The following is an 18,440-nucleotide window of genomic DNA, read 5'->3' as shown; positions in this document are numbered from 1 at the left end:
ATACCTGTATACTGTTGCCACTTCCTTGCATCTGGCATGTCAGAGGTAGCCTACTTCTAAAACCAGAACGATGTGTATTGCCATCCTGGCTTGTAAGCTGGGATGGACTTTTCCTCCATAAAGTTGCCCAATCCCTTTCTAAAGGCATGTAGGGCAGACACCATCAACACATCCTGTAGCGATATTTGTATGTACTAGATATTCATGGTTTTGTAAACCCGTTTGGTCATCTAACCATGGCCTTGCTGATGTATTAAAAAAAGGCAGGATGAATATTCGTAGCTTGATTCATATGTTGCAGGAATGCTGCATATGTTGCTGCTTTCCCATGACTGCATCTAAGCCAGATTTGAACAAGCGGACTGAATGGGCTAGATGGTCATGTGAGAAGGTGCTCCATCAGCATGGGACTTCCTTATGGAACAACTGTTTAAAACAGGAACTAAAGCTAACAGTGCAATCCTATGTATCAGTGTTTCTCAAATGGTGGGTCGCGAGCCAAATTCAGGTGGGTCCCCATTCATTTCAATGTGTATTTTATTTTATATATATTAAACTTGATGCTACAATAGTATGTGACTGCATTTGGGGAAATGTTATCCATCTGTCCTTTTAACAGGCTACTGTGCATATGCTTGTAACAACGATAGTCAGTGGGGCTTACTCCCAGGTAAGTGTGGATAGGATTGCAGCCTTTGGGATGTTTGGGAAATTATTTTTAAACAAACGAGCAACTGCTTGGGAAGGATAGTAGTGTTCTCATTTATTTTAAATTAATTTTTAAACTTATTGTAAACTTTTAATTTACTTAATTGATTGGATTTGATTGTGTCGAATGGGTGTGCTAAACATTTTCCTGCGTGATGATGTCATTTCCGGCCATGACATCACTCCCAGGTTAATGACATCACTTCCGGTGGGTCCTGACAGATTGTCATTCTAAAAAGTGGGTCCCGATGCTAAAAGGTTTGAGAACCACTGCTATATATGTTTGCTGAAGAGAAAATACCATTGTATTCAATGATTGCTCCTGTTAAGTAAATGTATATAGGCTTACAGGCTTAGTAGAATTCCTTGGTGGTAACATTATATTTTTTACGGGAGGGGGGGACGCATACCAAACGTAGTAGGCGGAGTAGCTTCTCATTCTTGTCTATCCAAGGAATGTTCCCTGCATATGCCTGGAGTTTCATTGTGCACAGGAGTCATTAGTTCCAACATGTACTCCTATGTACATTGCAAATTTACAGACTTGGAGCCTTCCAGGTTGTATCAGTTTGTGTACTGATAGAAGCTTCAAGGTCTTGGGCTAGGAAATATGCTAGTCACGTTGGATGTCATGACATAATTTTTCTTCAGTGTTTACTGAAACTAGCTCTAAGGTCAGTGGCAGACAGGTGTGTTTGAAATTCATGCCTTCAAGTATGAAAAGTTAAACCTAGACAGAACCTCTTCGAACAGCTCACAATATTAAGTTGAGAGGGGGGGGGAAACTGATGAATCCAATGGGGTCAAACTCCAGCCGGATGACTCACATAAGTAACCAGATATGACTGTTGGAAAGGAATAACATGGCTACGTGTTTTCTTCTTGTTTGTATTAATTATGCCAACCATCACTCCATTTACTGTGAACGGTTTTCTTTCTTCATTCATTCACTCCTTCTATATGTAGGACTGGTACTCAACTGGTACACAGAAAACCAAAATGTAACTAAAGTGAAACTAAAGTGTTCCAGTATTGTTCATTTGTGTTTTTTTTTTAAAGATGATCTTGATACTACAAAGTAACCCAGTTAATTATCTGTAAGAGTAGACTGTTTCCCTTGATAGAAATGACTCTTCTAGAAAGACAGATGCCAATGCTTTGCTCTTGTGTTGTATTCCTTATATCAAGTGTCACGAGTCATCGGGCGCAATCCTAACCCCTTATGTCAGTGCTTTCTAGCACTGGCATAGCTGTGCCAATGGGACAAATGCTGTATCCTGCAGTTTGGTGTTACTCACGGAGGCCTCCTCAAGTAAGGGAATGTTTGTTCCCTTACCACAGAGCTGCACTGCCCTTAGGTCAGTGCTGGAAAGCACTGACATAAGGGGTTAGGATTGTGCCCATAGAATTTTAAGAGGCAAAAGGGACATTGGAAGTATTCTAATTCAACCCCCTGCTCACTGCAGGAACTTAGCACCTGCGTGGTTTCCTTGAGTTATCCAAAGACTGGTCCATATTCTACAGACATTATTACCCCTACTAAGAATGATTGTGTGGCTCAGGATCCAGTCCTGCAGGCACCTTCCATTTATGGAACTAGTATTCTGTTAGCAGGAGGCCCTGTCTGTTGGCACTGCTACATGCAGCAACACCACTTGCAATGGAACCACCAGTGCAAGTGGCTAGTGACCCTCCACACATGCCACCAGAGCACCCAGCCACTGCTGGGGTGGGCAATGGTGGGAGGAGAAGTTACAGGGTGTTTTGGAGGAGGAACTGGGGAGCATATCAGGGAGGGGAAGATGGATACGGTGGACTTGTACTAGCTATGTATCTGGCAGACGTCTGAGCAGACCCATAAGCCGCTGGGAGCCTACAGAGATGAGGAAAAAATATTTTTCAGTTACCTCTCACAGGCCTCCTGGTCACCCCCTACCATAGCATGCAGTGTGCACTTCCATGGCAAGACTGTATGTTTCAGTATGGCAGGGGAGAGGATTGGGCAGTCAGTCATGTAAGCTTTTGGGGACAACTTGGTAAAATTATGACTAATCAAAAATGGGCTGCCGTGAGACAAAGTTAGGCAGACAAACCTAGTGATTTTCATGGCTGGAGTTGTGCCCAACTCCGCGGATAATTGAGCTTCAGCTGTATCGTGCCTCCTAGTGCAATTTTGTGAGTAGTACAGCATCTTTATGTCCTTCTATGGACCCCTTTAGCCATTTACAGGGTTATTTAGAAAGCGCCTTTAATGTCTTTTTCTTTACTTCCAAGCAGTTGTCTGTGGCTGCTAATGCAAATACGAGTGTTTAATCCTTCCTCTGCAATGTTACCCTAGCCTACATTGTTCACTAGAAGTGATGAAAGGGCTACACATCCTCTGCTTGATCAGACTGGCAGCTTAGAGGTAAAGAAAAAGAGCTAATCCCAGATCTCTGACATTCTATAGAGTTTGACCCTCAACCACAATTGGCTTTGAATATTTGCATTAAATATCCTGAAAGAAAATATGAACAGTTTGAAAAGCATCTCAAGAATATGAATTTATTTGAAAAATTAAATTAACTACAATTTCATTTCCTTTTAATGACTCATGGCCTTTTACTGGCTTACTTTGAAACAGTCAACTATTTCTGTGCCATACTTCATCTAATGTGAGACTGCAGTGGCAAGTGACAACGTTGCCCCATATGGGTAAAAGGGATGCAGGATGAGTTGTTCTCAAGTGATAAGAAGTCATTCAGCGTTGTGAATATTTTGCAGTTGGGTAATACAATCCAACACGTTGACACATGTAGATGCAAGAAAACGTAACTTTAATACCAATATTTTATGTCAGTTTGAAAGGAACTAGAAAAACTGAAAATGCACAATGTAGAGTGAGATACAAACATGTTCCTATCTAGTCCCTATAGAATATAAATGTTGATGAACCAATAAGCTTTCCTGCATGTGTCTGGGATGCTTTGTAAATGGAACAAAAAATGGTACTTAATTTGACAGCACATTTTTCATGCATTGAGACTAGATTCTTCCTACCAACAAAGTAAAAGTGAACTTTTAATTCCAACTGCTAAAAGGACATGGTTGTAAAATCTTCAGCTGCCCATCATCTATATCCAATGGTGTTTGGTAGCAATTCTCAATCAAACTCAGGGAGAGTTTGAGCCGCAAATAAGGGTGTGTAGGGGCAGGGGGAAGCAGTGATGCGATCTGCTGGATCGTGCTGCTTTGGAAGGGTGCAGGGGCTTGCTGCCACTTACCAGAGCATGCAGCAGCCTCCCGTGGGTGTGGGGAGCCGCAGAGTCAGTAAAAATCGCGCTCACTTATGATTTTGCATACACAAAACCAAAAGTGGTCATGATTGCGATTCTGAGGATCTCCGCAGCATGGGGAGCCCTGCAGATGCTGGCGTGGTGGCTCCCTGCACCACTGGGAGGCTGTTGCAGGCTCTGGTAAGTGGCAGCAAACCCCTGCGACCGTCCTAAGTGGTGCGATCCAGCTGATTACATCACTGCCTTCCCCCCTCCCCGCCCCTTAAGGGAGCAGAGGTCAGGGCTTTCTGGCTGGAGTGTCAAGACACTCTAGTTTGAGAACCACTGGTGTTGGGGATAGGTGACCTTTAACAAATCTGCAGAGCGCCTTCATCTAGACTGGCTTTCCCATTTATCTCAGCAGACCGGGCTCCCTCTTTTGACATGAATTGCTTATTCAAGACCTAGGGTAGCATCAATGATAAGAGACCGATCTAGATCGGTCCAGACCAATCCAGATCTTTTCATGCCAGCTCACTGCCGGCACACAATGTTGCAAATGTGCCATAAGGCATGTTTGCAAGCCTTACCGCAGGCCCAGTGCTGGAGCTAGCCCAGCATGAGACCGTGCAGGGCCCGCAGTTCTACCTGGTGCTCCATGCAAAGTGCTGGGTGGTGGAGAGGTAGGATGGGGCAGCGGAGAGGCGGGAAGGAAGTGTTCCAGGGCAGGCGAAGAGTGGGGGAAAGACATGTTGGGGGGGAAGGAGCAGAGTGGGAGAAGTACGGGATCCGTGGAACTCAGCCCCTCTGGTTCTGGAGCTCCATGTCGGGCTTCTTATCCCGACACGGGACACCTTGATTCTATGGCAGCTCAAGAACCCACTTCAGGGCTATTTCCCTTACTTGGGGGAAGGGGAAGAATGTCCTGCTAGTGCCCTGGCATACTCAGGATGCCATGTTAGCCATTTTGGCTGTGGCAGCCCTGTGTGTCTGGTAGCTCAGGATTGGGCTGTGAGCTGTAGGGAAGGCATTCTCTCTCAGCCTCTCAGCTCTCTGGCTGCAAAATACAGGTCACCACACTTACCTTACAGAGTTATTGTAAGGTTTACATCAGGATAACACATGTGAATTTTTTGCACAGTCAATGTTACAAACAGATATAATTATTACAGAGGAAATCCATGAGCGTGCACAAATCTCTGGATTAAGGTGAATGGCTGCCTGACTCCCTACTAGCACTGCACCTATTATCATATTTGCTCCTAGCTGGTGACAGTTTCCTCTTGTATACCTCAGCAACTCATGTGAGAATTAAGATGAAGTCAACACAACAGAGAGGACAAAACATGCAAACTAAAGGGAGACAGTTGAGACTCAAATATATGGTGTACATGGAAGTACAACACACACAATCTGTGAATACAAATTGATTCCATCAGGTTTACTGTACAGTTCTTTAGTAAGTAACAGACAGTTGAAAAGAAAGTTTCACTTGACAGCAAAATTAATCTGAGAGGGAACAAAACTGTGACATCTTGTCCTGGAAAATAGCAAGAGAGGTAATATATTAAGGAGCTAATTTTTCTTTGGCATGATCAAGGGGAGAGAAAATTGAGTTTTGCCAAACTATTTACATGATGTTTTGTTATACTGCAGCCAAAACAATGTTACTTTGCACAAACTTTATATATATATATATATATATATATATATATATATATATATATATATATATATATATATATATATATAATTTTTTTCAATATGCCTTCATATAAATATTTTATTCAATATGTTGCATCTGTGTATACAACTAAATGGTAATAAACACAAACTGTACAATGCAGACAAACTCGTTGCTTATATGTATGTCAGTAAAGTAGTACATACCAACAGGTCTGATACATACAGCCTACTACATGCAGTTCATCATTACCATCTTCTTCCCATGCAACAGATGAGACAAGAGACAAACATAAAGGAGTAACCAAAGCACAAGGAACAAATAACCCTCTCCGCTATGCTGAAATAGATTCTCAAAGAAATTGGTTTAAAACCGTCTCAGTCAGAGAAGAGAACACCCACAGAGACAACCTGTGTAGATGACAACCAAAAGGGTGTGTGTTCTACTTACAGTACAGTACCAATCAGTTACAAAAATAAAGTCTGACTTATTATTATATTAACCAGTCAACTGGTTAGCACAGCAATAAAAATCCGAGGGTGAGAGTTTGAATGTTGGAAATGAAGTAGGTTTCTGATGGAAATTTATCAGTCCCACTCTTCAGAGTCTGCTTGCACCCCAAAGCTTCTCTGTGCACAGAAAGGTAAGAAGTAGCCAGCTTCATGGAATTACTGTCCTAAACCTGTGTTCCCTGCAAGTTGGGAGGATTATGATGCACTGTACGTAGTCTGGATTAAAACACAGCTGGGCTATTTTCTTGACTAGCCTTTTAAAATAAGTTGCATCAGCTGATAAGAACATAAGAACATAAGAACAGCCCCACTGGATCAGGCCATAGGCCCATCTAGTCCAGCTTCCTGTATCTCACAGCGGCCCACCAAATGCCCCAGGGAGCACACCAGATAACAAGAGACCTCGTCCTGGTGCTCTCCCCTACATCTGGCATTCTGACTTAACCCATTCCTAAAATCAGGAGGTTGCGCATACACATCATGGCTTGTACCCCATAATGGATTTTTCTTCCAGAAACTTGTCCAATCCCCTTTTAAAGGCGTCTAGGCTAGACGCCAGCACCACATCCTGTGGCAAGGAGTTCCACAGACTGACCACGCGCTGAGTAAAGAGTAAAGAGTAAAGAGTAAAGAGTAAAGAACTGATAAATACAAGTTCTTCAATCCTTGCCCCCTCCTCAACCCTGATGGCAACTGCAAATGCCAAGCTGGCCTTCATCTTCCAAAACAACATTATGAAATTGGTTTCAAACATTTGCAAAATATACTCTCCAATTTTTTAAAATTTTGCTTTCCTGTTTCATAACTTTCCAGAATTTCTCTCTAATTTGACAGTTTAGAAACTTAATTCTCAATTTAAAATTACATGGAGCATACCCCAGGATGTGGGGCATGAAAGAAAGAACACACAACACATTTCATGTGGGAGAAAATAAACGAAGTTGACACACCTGAGCAGAAACTTTCAGTTTCAGGGTTAATCTGCACACGGAGCGCCTGCATGAGTAGGCCAGGCCACCTGCTGATCCCTTAACATCCAATATATCAAAGAGTTGGGAAGTCACTCCTTTCCCCCAAAGTACTGGGGAACCATCCTGACAAAATTGAAAGGGGCTTCTTCATAGGTGAATCCTCTTAGAAATGTCTTCCTTCGAAGCAACTGGGTGAAGGAATGATCAGGGTTTATTTTTTTGTGCACTTATTGGTTTCACTGCTTTAAAATACCTCCAGAGTTCCTTTTATTTTGTCTTGTTAAATGCTTGAAAATATAACACTTTTTAATGTGCTTCACTAAGTGGCTTAAAAAGAACTAACTTTAAACAGTCTCTTGTCTTACATGGAAATGCAACAAAAATCAAACAGTCAAAAATGCAATTTGTATATTTCTAATTAAGCAGCTTTACATAGCCTACTTGGACATATATTAAATGTTTGCTTATTAAAACAGAAGCCGATATGAAAATTTTGTAAGCATCAAGAGTTAATCCATCTATAACCACTTAAGCAGAATTTTGAAAAGATCATAATGTATGATAATGTAAATCAATTTTTAAAAGCCATTCTGAAAATGCAGTCTTTGAAATGAAATGAGAAATAAGTAACTATTAAGCACGTAAATGAACACTTAGTAGTCTCATATGTGGTTTCCCAGAACTGAGATACATTTTGGTCCATACCATGCCTTCTGTTTTTATCAAGTTTTCTAATAAGCACTTTCAAACTCTTTACCTGTTTATTTAATCTTTTACAATATTTTTGCTGTGTCTTCAAAGATGTGTGGCCATTGTCCTTTCAATTTTAAATTGGCTTCAAACTCTTAACCAATATGCAGTAATGGTCAGCAGTTTGTGTTTGGTTTTTTTTAATTAAGCAATCAAATGATAAAAAGTTCTTGGCCTTATAATCATGTTAGAATTTTCCTAGGTTCATGTGGTAAAATGGAAATAATACTGAGATCAAGGCAAGGCACCATAAACCTAGCAATTTGGTGGGCATATATTATTCTAAAAAGCTTGGCTGGAAAGATGTGGTAGTGGGGTACTGGTGAAATAATACACTGAGTATTGAACTCTGCATGCTGAGCTTTTTAAAAAGAAACACAAAGGAACTCTTTAACTATGTCTTCTTTAAAAACTGCCCTATTTTTTAACACTGAAAATATTAAAGTATATTTTGTAACTTCCCTTTGCATTGGTGCTGCAAGAAAAAAATAAAATAAAATAAATACACACACACAACAACAACTTCCTTGCCCATGCTTTGCTGGACTACAGCCAAAAATAATAGGATAATGTTCCAGTCATTAAAAACAGGAAAAGGATTCTATTTTTCTGATATGGATTTAGGTAGCGCAATTCTCATTCGTCTTAATTATTATTTTTGACTTTTAAATAATGAGCACTAGTAGATGAAAAATGAGCCTTAATTCAGGCCTACAAGGCCTACAGAGTTCTTTTGACCCACTTTCCCAAAAAACATGTGGGTCTTGCTCGCTGGGCAAGGCAAATGTTACCATTACCAGTAAGCCTGTGATATGTATAAAACACACACGCACACAGAAAGAAACTACCAGGGGACATCAAACATTGGCCTCAAGCAATTGTTGACTGGCCATGTTTGATGCTGTTCCCTCCACAATAATGCCAGCTTCAGGCACACACTAAAGTGTATTCATGCTGAATCCCCATTTGTAACTCTGAGACAATGATTCTATTCTTTGACAGATATAATTCCTAATAAGGTTTTGAAGGCTCCCCTGATTCCCTGATTGCTTTTCAAAACTAAGCCACCAGCAACATTTGAATCTGAGAGAAACACAATCCCTGCAAAGGAGTCACACAGACAGCGGAGCGAGCAGCCTTGTAAAAAAGGGGGAAGAAGAGAAAATCCATGATAGCACAGGTTTACAGCATCTATCTAGAAATTACTATTAGTTTTGTGTGCTACAAAATTGAACTTAAAACACATGGGTTTCCTGGACTCAAAAGGGGGGTTATGGGTAACTGTCAGCAGGCAGGATATCAAGTGTACTTGTGAAGTATGTCATTCACATGAGGTGTCACAGTCACAGAAAAGATATTAAAAAGGCATTCCATATCTGGTAGGGCATTCCATGGTCTGAGTTCAGCTGGTTATCCAGGTGTCTTCTTTGCTGTGGGAGGAGTTACAGGTTGAGATTTATCCACTTGCAACCACCTAGCTTGGAACAGTGAAGAGCAAGCATTTGCTTGCCTCCAGCCGACCTGCAGACACCGGAGTGAGACAGTCTTGCAAGGATAAAGTGCTCAGCCGTACTGAGAGCTCAAAAAGTCACAATACCCATGAGGATCTGGCTATGTGGTCTTACTCTTGTTAACTGGTTTGCCTCCATTCATTATTGCCGATGCACTTGTGCTTTTACTTGGCGTCACCCCAGCTTTTGGCACTGTTTCTCCAACATCATGCAAAGATGGTTCTCGATACATGGCAACTGCAGGGAAAGAGAACAGAAGAATGGGGAAAAGAGAAAGGATAAGTAAGAATGCCAGCAAATATCATTCAAACATTTCTTTGAAGATCAAACTCTTCAGCCTAATTGGTTCCTGTTTTATAGAATCATAGAGGTGGAAGGAACTTACATGATAATCTACTCCAACCCCTGCCTGTAACAGGAAATCCTCCTAGAGCAGTGTTTCTCAACCAGTGGTACCTGCACCTTTGGTGGTATTTCAGTGGTGTCCAATGGTACATGCAGAACCCCCAAGCCCCTGTCGCCCAACAGCAAGACCAGCAATGTAATATGAGAAGCAGAGGTAGGAAACTCAGTTCGGGTGGGCAGAACTCCAGAGTGCACTTTATGCACACTCAATAAAGCCCTCTCATCAGCCCTGAGCCTCTTACTGATGCTGTCTGGCCTCCCAATCCGGAAGTAACTGGCAATGATGTTATCACTAGTTACTATCGGTGGTACTTCCAATAGGTGGACCATGTGAAGTGGTACATCAAGAGATGAACACTGAAAAATGAAGTCCTAGTGCATCTCCAGCAGGTGGCTGCCAAGCCTGTACTTGAAGATCTCCAGTGAGAGAGAATCCACCAGCTGCCTCAACAATATGTTCTACTGCTAAACCACCTCTGCAGTCAAGATTTACCCTGCGCATGCCCAATCTCGTCTGATCTTGAAAGCTAAGCTGGGTCAGGCCTGGTTGGTACTTAGATGGGAGACCACCTGGGAATACCGGGTGCTGCAGGCTTATACCACAGTCTTTCGAGGCTGAAGGTTGCCAACCATTTCTTCCTGATGTCCAACCAGAATCTCCTCTCTTGCAGTTTGTACCCATCTGATCTCAGAGGTAGTTGAGAACAAATTGGTCCCTTCTTCCATATGACAGCCCATAGATATGTGAAGTGTGCTGTAATATAATTTATTTAATTGAAAGTTGATACTGTTTTTAATAAGAGCTTTTTTTTAAAAAAAGTGTGTATCTTTGTTTGACGTAACTCAGAATACATTCCTTCTTTCATTGCTTTTGATGTATATACAAGCAGGCTCTAATGCTGTAATATAAAGCAAACTTACTTGGGAATAAGGGAACTTACTTGGAAAATCAATGGAATTTATTTCCAAATAAACATGGTGGTGGCAGGAAGTCTGTGCTGAACGGTACGTAGCATTTTATGACAGCTGTAAAGGGTCTTATGCCACTAGAATGCTTGTTCTGGTGATGTAGGACCCTAATAGGATTGGGCCATTAGTTTATTTGTCCGTCAAGCACAGTACTGTCTACTACATGGGTGGGGGCTCTTTGAAGGAAAAGGCTTTACCAGCCCTATCACCAGAAGTCTTTTAACTGAAGATGTCAAGGTGCAATGAGGGATGAGATTTGGCTCACATGACTGCCACCAGATCTACCCCCTCCCTCCCTAACATGCCCTGGTTCCTCCTCAAAATGTCCCTATTCCCCCTCCCTGCTCACCCTTGCTGCCAAAATACCAATGGTGGCTCATGCTTCAGTGATGCATGTACACAATCACTGGTTGTTCATGCTGGTGTCTGTGTTGCAAGCATTGTTGCTGCATCTGCAGCAACAACAGAGAAGGCCTCCTGCAGATGGATTGCTAGTTAAGTCAGCAGAAGGACCCATAATATTGGGATTTAAGACAAGCAGTTGAAGAAAAATAATTTTTTTTATTTTGTATATGTTGAATTTTCTATCATCATCATTATAAAAGTTTTCTAGTGTACATCTAAGCAAACCCTACATTTTTTCTCAGTAATGCTTGCAACAGCCCAGTAAGAAAATAGCCTTATTCCTATACTTCCTGTGAGGGCCCAATCCTATCCAATTTTCCAGTTCCAGTGCAGCCATACCAATGGGGTGTGCACTGGATTCTGTGGTGGGAGACAGTCTCAGAAGCCTCCTCAACGTATGGGAACATTTGTTCCCTGACCTTGGGGCTGCATTGCAGCTGCACCAGTGCTGGAAAGTTGGATAGGATTGGGCCCTAAGAGCGGCTAACCTAATGCCACCTACCAAGTCCCTGACTAATATGGCATTAAAACTAGGTCTTCATAGCTCAGTCTTGTAGCCATCATATTGCAATAGCTTTTTATATGCTAGGATGTACTTTCAGAACCATTTTCTGCAGTGACATCCTGATTGGGTAATAACATGGGAAAGAGTATTTTCCATGTTCAGACACAGAAAAGAATAAGACACAAAATACTCCTTGAAGTTAAGGTAATGTCTTCTAGCCAGGCTGTAGCACTCAGGAATGATAAACTGTTACTTCAAGCCACTCATCCATTAAGAACATAAGAAGAACCCTGCTGGATCAGGCCAAAGGCCCATTTAGTTCAGCTTCCTGTACCTCACAGTCACCACCAGATGCCTCAGGCAGCACACGAGTCAAAATGATATACCTGTATCCTGTTGCAATTGAGAGTGAAGAAATGTATTTAATCTTTTGACTCTGCCAAACCAAAGCTTACCTTCCAATGGCTTCGGTAGAAAATGAGCTGCTGGTTTCGTTTTCTTCACTCTGTTTCCTTTCATGACTTGCCCTTCTTTATTGAGCCCCAAGAACCAGGCCCTACCTGACTCTTGTTGTCTGTAGAGCATTGATGAGTAGATTACATAATAGTTTTCAAAAACAGACTCCTTAAACTTGCATTCTGGTGTAAAAAGTTCCTATGAGAGAAGGAGAAAGTGTTAGACAACACTCCCAAGAAGTTGTTTTTGGGCTTTGTTTTTCCACTTAAATACAAGAACCCAGGTAGCAGGTAGGAGTTAAGGCACCAATTTTCAACCTTTTTCATATTATGGCACACTAAGAAGCATTAAAAGTATCAAGGCACACCATCAATTTTTTGACAAGGCACACTGCACTGCTGGCCATGGGCTCACATCCCCCAATGGACCTACTAAAATATGACTCTCCTTTAAACTCCTGTGGCACACTTGCAGTTCATTTGTGGCAAACCAGTATGCCATGGCACAGTGGTTGAAAACTGCTGAGATAAGGACTCAAAAGAGCTCAGTTTAATCATTTGAAATTTGACTTTATGTGTCCGTTACATATCAAATGCATAAGTAAAATGATGAAAAACAGTTTTAAAACACAAAGTACATAAGGTAAGACTCTCAATGAACTAATGTATGTAGGCTAGAAGGGTGGCAATCCTATATATACAAGGATTTACTTTGCAGTGAGTTTTCCTGAACTCAATGAAGATTACTTCTGAGCAGACATGTTTGGAATTGTGCTATAGGACTCTTTTGGTCCAATTCTAAAAGGGCTGTGAACCACCAGAACAAGCATTCTGGAGGTGTAAGGCCCTCTATAGCTGTCACAAAATGTGACAAACAATTCAGCACATCCTGGCCACAACCAGCAAGTGGCCAGGTCTATAGAGGATGCCTGCGGGCACCGGTATGTCAATGCAGGGGGTAGGGAAGGGGCAGAATGGGGCTGGGTAGAATGGGGTGTAGATAGGAGCAGGCAAGAGGGCAAATTGAGGCTGGATAGGTGGCAGTATCGGTGACAGTGATGCAATCAATATCCCACCCCCGTCCTGGCCATGATCCCCCAACCTGGGTCCACTCGGGCTTACACCAGCTAAATAAAAGCCACAGGTCTGAGTAGACCCAAAATCCTGCACAGTCTTATCCCAGGGCAAGTGAACAAATGTTCTCTTACCCCAAGGAGGCCTCTAGGACCCAAATCTCCCTGCAGGAAGCAGTGCCTTGGCATAGCTCCGTTGCTGCCCGAGGAGTTATGTAGGATTGAACTGCCCATTCAATAGCTTTACAGGAGATGAAGATTTAAACCAATCATCAAAAACAATAGTGCAATAAATTGTTTTTTATTATCATTTATTTACTAAATTTCTACCTTGCTTTATCTCCCTGAAGGGCATTCAGAGTGACATCAGTCACTTTGATACATTCAAATGCATCAGTCGTGTATATTTCTCATTCTTGCCATGCAACTAATTTGTAAAAAAGTCATCTGCTGTTTAGAGATGAAAATTACTATGCAGAAGAAGTGTGTAAAATCTCGATCGCATTGCTAACAAAATACATTACAAAAGAATTGCTGTTGCTAAAAGACTCCTCACAACTATGGTTGATGGTTTTCAGTTGGACATTCAGCACCCTGCTAGGCAAAAATATGTCGAGTGCCACGCATAATTCTCAAAACCCACCAGAATAAGTACCAAAAGGGAAAATTTTCTGGGTATAAATGTTCTATGTACAAGCAATTAAGCGCAGTTTAATGCTGCAGTCTATTTTCTTAAATTATTGCTTTCATAAATGGTTGGCTCTGCTTTGACTAGAAGTTAAAAAAAACATCCAGAAAACTAAATATAACCTAAAAGTGAAGCTGAAAGTCTTTAAAAATTGTACATACTGAAGATGACTGAATTTATTTTAAGTACATTCTCAGGTGTTCCTCACAGAATATTTTGAGATTTTATTGAGAAGCAATAAAAATAGGAAGATGGCCAAGCCTCTAAGGGCAGCCAATAATTTCAAAATGGTAAAAGTTTTGCTACTATTTCTCTGAATGGTTATTTTATGGAATGAGGAAGGGTTTTCAGTCATTGTACCTATTTCATTAAGCCTCAGCCTCACATCTTGGCAAGAGGCTAGTTCTTCATTCCCACATCCTTTGAATGCTTGCTCTCTTTGGAGAAAATGTAAAGATGGGCCACATCTGAAGAAAAGTCTGTTCATTTGGAGACAGGACCAAACAATCAATATAAGCCGCTTCATTGCACAAATTTGAGGTACTCCGAATGCCAATAAAGATGGCTGCCACATTGTGTATTATGGACACTGAAACAAACAGTAGGCCTTCTCTAGGTTGCATTGAAAACTGAGGTCTTCTCTAGCTTGCACTGAAAATCCTAAGGATCGGAGACAACAGCTAGATATACCTGGTGTGTATAGGATACCCTGTGAGTATAATCATGTCTACACAGGCACCACCAAATGTTCTATAAAAACCAGACTTGCAGAACATGAGAGGCACTGCCATTTAATGCACTTGGATCAATCAGCAACAGACAGCATACAATAGAAACGGGTCATCAAATACATTTCAAAGTCACACAAGTTCTTTTCAGTAATAGATTTTATTTCCCAAGGCTTTACAGAGAAGCTATCAAAATAATTAAACATCCCCAAAACATCAACAAAATGTTGTTTTGGCTCCACATATTAGCAATACGTGGCTTCCAGTTCTAAAAAGAACAGGCATTAAAGAACTTTATAAGGAAGAGGTTTCCAGCAGAGATGGGATACTATGATTAGGCTGAGTTTGCTTTAAGAACACAGCAGTAAAATGGAACCCTAAGCACCTGGAAGGTACTGCTGTTTCTGGCTTGCTCTCTTAGCAAACAATGTGTCCTGTCTATGTGTGTTTTTCTCGACAAAGTTCTGAAAAAACAAAATGAAACATTGGACTTTTTTAACAATATGGATTCTAAGTCTTTGACACAACCATGGTCTTCTCGCCCGAATAAATATATGCTAAATTGTTGAGTTACAAAGCTGTTGACATAGTACCACTGAGGAGGTGACTTTTTCCCCATTCTGTTTTAAACAGCAGAAGGCAAGTGTGCAAAATGAGCCAAAACTATTGGTCCATTCCTATTGGCACTTTGGCCTTTGCTCTGATCCATTTGGGTTTTCCTTATGTTCCAAACATGCTTGGCATTGTTCCTGCAATGCTTGGGCATTTCCTTCAGCATGGGAAAAGATATAAGACCATAAGAAGAGTCCTGCTGAATCAGGTCCAGGGCCCATCTAGTCCAGCTTCCTGTATCTCACAGTGGACCACCAGATACCTCAGGGTCAAATCCTATCCAATTTTCCAGTCTCGGTGCAACTGTGCCAGTGGGGCATGCACTGCATCCTGTGGTGGGATGGCAGTCACAGAGGCCTCCTCAAGGTTTGGGAACATTTGTTCCCTTACCTCAGGGCTGCATTGTGGCTACACTGGTGTTGGATAGGATTGGGCCCTCAGGGAACACACACAAGACCACAAGATCCTTGCAGCTCGCTGCTACTTCCCTGAATCTAGCATTCTATTTACGCTCATACCTCCCCTCCCTCCAACGAAGACACCAGAATAGATTGGTGCTACTTTATTAACCACAAGTGACCAATTTTTAATGCATGACGCCTACTGAATATACCTTCCCTCCCTCACCAGTTTGGGGTAGGTGAAAAAAACTACCATCCATGGCCAATTTGGATGACAGAAAAATATTCCTACCTGGCCCTCATAATGAGCTACCAGTCTGTCCGTATCCACCATGGCTTGTAACCTGTGATGAAATTTTCCTCCAGAAATCTGTCAAATTCTGTTTAAAAGGCATCTAGGATGCCATCACCACATACTGTGGCAAGGAGTTCCACAGATAAATCATATGCTGGGTAAAGAAATATTTTCTGTTTGTTCTAATCCTCCCAACACTCAGTCTTAGTGGATGTCCTCTAGTTCTGGTGTTGTGTGAGAGGGAAAAGAGCATCCCTCTATCCATCCCCTGCATAATTTTGTATGTCTCAATCATGTCCCCGCTCAGGTGCTTCTTTTCGAGACTGAAGAGCCTCAAATGCTATAGTCTTTCCCCATAAGGAAGGTGCCCCAGCCCAGTAATCATTTTGGCTGCTCTCTTCTGCACCTTTTCTAGTTCCAATTTGTCCTTTTTAAGTTGTGAGGAGCTAAACACAATAGGTGTGGCCATACTATCAATTTGTACAATGGCATTATAATATTAGCTGTTTTATTCTCAATTCCCTTTTTAATGATCTTTAGCATGGAATTAGCCTTCTTCACTGCCGCCGCACATTGGGTTGAACTCTCATTTAGCTGTCCACCAGCGCCCCAAGTCCTCTCTCCTGAGCTGTTATAGATACCTCAGACCCCATTAGCCAATACGTGAAGTTTGGATTTTTTGCCCCAATGTGCATTACTTTACACTTACTTACATTGAACTTCATCTGCCATTTTGCTGCCCATTCTGCCAGTTTGGAGAGATCCTTCTGGAGCTCTTCACAATTCCTTCTGGTCTTCACCACTTGGAAGTTTAGTGTCATCCGCAAACTTGGCCACTTCACTGCTTATCCCTACCTCCAGGTCATTTATGAACAGGATGAAAAGCACAGATCCCTGGGGCACACTGCTTTTCTCCTCTCTCCATTGTGAAAACCACCCATTGACACCCACTCTCTGGTTCCTGGATCTTAACCAATTCCTAATCCATAAGAGGAATTGCCCTCTAATTCCCTGACTATGAAGTTTTCTCAGCAGTCTTTGGTGAGGAACCATGTCAAACGCCTTTTGAAAATCCAGATGCATAATATCCACCAGGTTCTCCCACATCCATGTGCCTGTTGACTTTTTCACAGAATTCTAAAAAGTTCATGAGGCAAAGCTTACCCTTACAGAAGTTGTGCTGAGTCTTTCTCAGAAAGACTTGTTCATCTATGTGTTTTAAGATTTTTTCTTTAATGTGGCTTTCTACTATCTTACCTGGAACAGATGTTAGGCTGACCAGCCTATAGTTTCCTGGGTCCCATTTCCTTCCTTTGTTAAAGATTGGTGTGACATTAACTATCCTCCAATCCTCTGGGACTGTTGCCTTTTTAAGGGACAAGTTACAAATTTTAGTTAAAAGATCAGCAACTTCATTCTTCAGTTCCTTAATAACTCTTGAGTGGATGCCATCTGGGCCTGGTGATTTATTAATCTTTAATTTATCAATTAGGTCTAAAACATCTACTCTTTTAACTTCTATCTGACTTTAATTCCTTAGTCAGGAGAGACCGTTCAGGTAGTGGTATCTGCCTGAGGTCTTCTGCCGTGAAGACAGATGCAAAAAACTCATTTAATTTCTCTGCTATCTCTAAGTCCCCTTTTATCTCTCCTTTTCCTCCCCCATCATCTACTGGGCCAACCGCCTCTCTGGGAGGTTTCCTACGTCTAATATATTTGAAGAAGTTTTTGTTATGCTCCTTTATGTTGCTGGCCATGTGTTCCTCAAAGTCTTTCTTGACCTCATGTATCACTTTCTTACATTTCTTTTGCCAGAGTTTATGTTCTTTTTTATTCTCTTCATTTGGGCAGGAATTCCATTTACGAAAGGAAGTTTCCTTGCCTTTTACAGCCTCTATAACTTTGCTCGTTAGCCATGCCGGCACCTTCTTGGACTTAATCGGGCCCTTCTTTCTTTGCAGTACACACTTCTGCCGGGCCTCTACTACCTGTTTTAAACAGCCTCCATGCACTCTGAAGGACTGCACTATTTTTACCTTCCCTTTCAACTTCTTTCTAATCAGTTTCTTCTTGAGGGAAGTCCCTTCTTTGGAAGACAAGGGTTTTTGTTTCAGATCTGCTTGACACTCTTCCCCCAACATGCATGGCAAAATGGATCTCAGCATGGTCACTGTTTCCTGGTAGCTCAATAACATTTACATCCCTAAATTCTGTGAGTACCACACAGTATCACCTGAGCTCTGGTGGGCTCCATGACTAGCTGCTCCAAGGCACAGCCATTTAGCATGTCAAGAAATCTGGTCTTTCTTTCATGATCAGAAATCATGAACCAGATATAAATCTTTTAAATAAATAAAATAACCAATGGCTAGATTGTGGCATGCATTCGCATATGTACACTAAGTTAAAAGAAGAATCCCTGTGATTCCAAAGCTTCTGATCATCAGGTTTCAGGATAGTTCCACTCAGAGTGACTATTCCCTGTAAGATTGCCTGTAGTAGTAGTAGTAGTAG

At 41.6% G+C, this 18,440-nt stretch overlaps 1 protein-coding gene and 1 pseudogene across 2 annotated transcripts in view; one reads left to right on the top strand and one right to left on the bottom strand.

Moving 5' to 3' along the window:
• Positions 1 to 7,372: 7,372 nt before the first annotated feature.
• Positions 7,373 to 18,440, bottom strand: part of LOC136644437 (fibroblast growth factor 14) — a 153,153-nt gene continuing 142,085 nt past the window's right edge. For both annotated transcript variants that reach the window (XM_066620327.1, XM_066620326.1), the window contains exons 4-5: positions 12,130 to 12,328; positions 7,373 to 9,627 (exon numbers count right to left, since the gene is read on the bottom strand). In XM_066620327.1, the coding sequence (XP_066476424.1) occupies positions 9,491 to 9,627; positions 12,130 to 12,328 (336 nt within the window). In that variant the 3' untranslated portion in view covers positions 7,373 to 9,490. The remainder of the gene's footprint in view (positions 9,628 to 12,129; positions 12,329 to 18,440) is intronic.
• LOC136646508 (5S ribosomal RNA) lies at positions 10,270 to 10,390 on the top strand (annotated as a pseudogene).

The sequence above is a fragment of the Tiliqua scincoides genome, chromosome 3 (genome assembly GCF_035046505.1).
Source record: "Tiliqua scincoides isolate rTilSci1 chromosome 3, rTilSci1.hap2, whole genome shotgun sequence".
Lineage (NCBI taxonomy): Eukaryota > Metazoa > Chordata > Lepidosauria > Squamata > Scincidae > Tiliqua > Tiliqua scincoides.
Note: the sequence above shows the minus strand (reverse complement) of the source record. Positions and strands in the feature narration are given on the sequence as shown.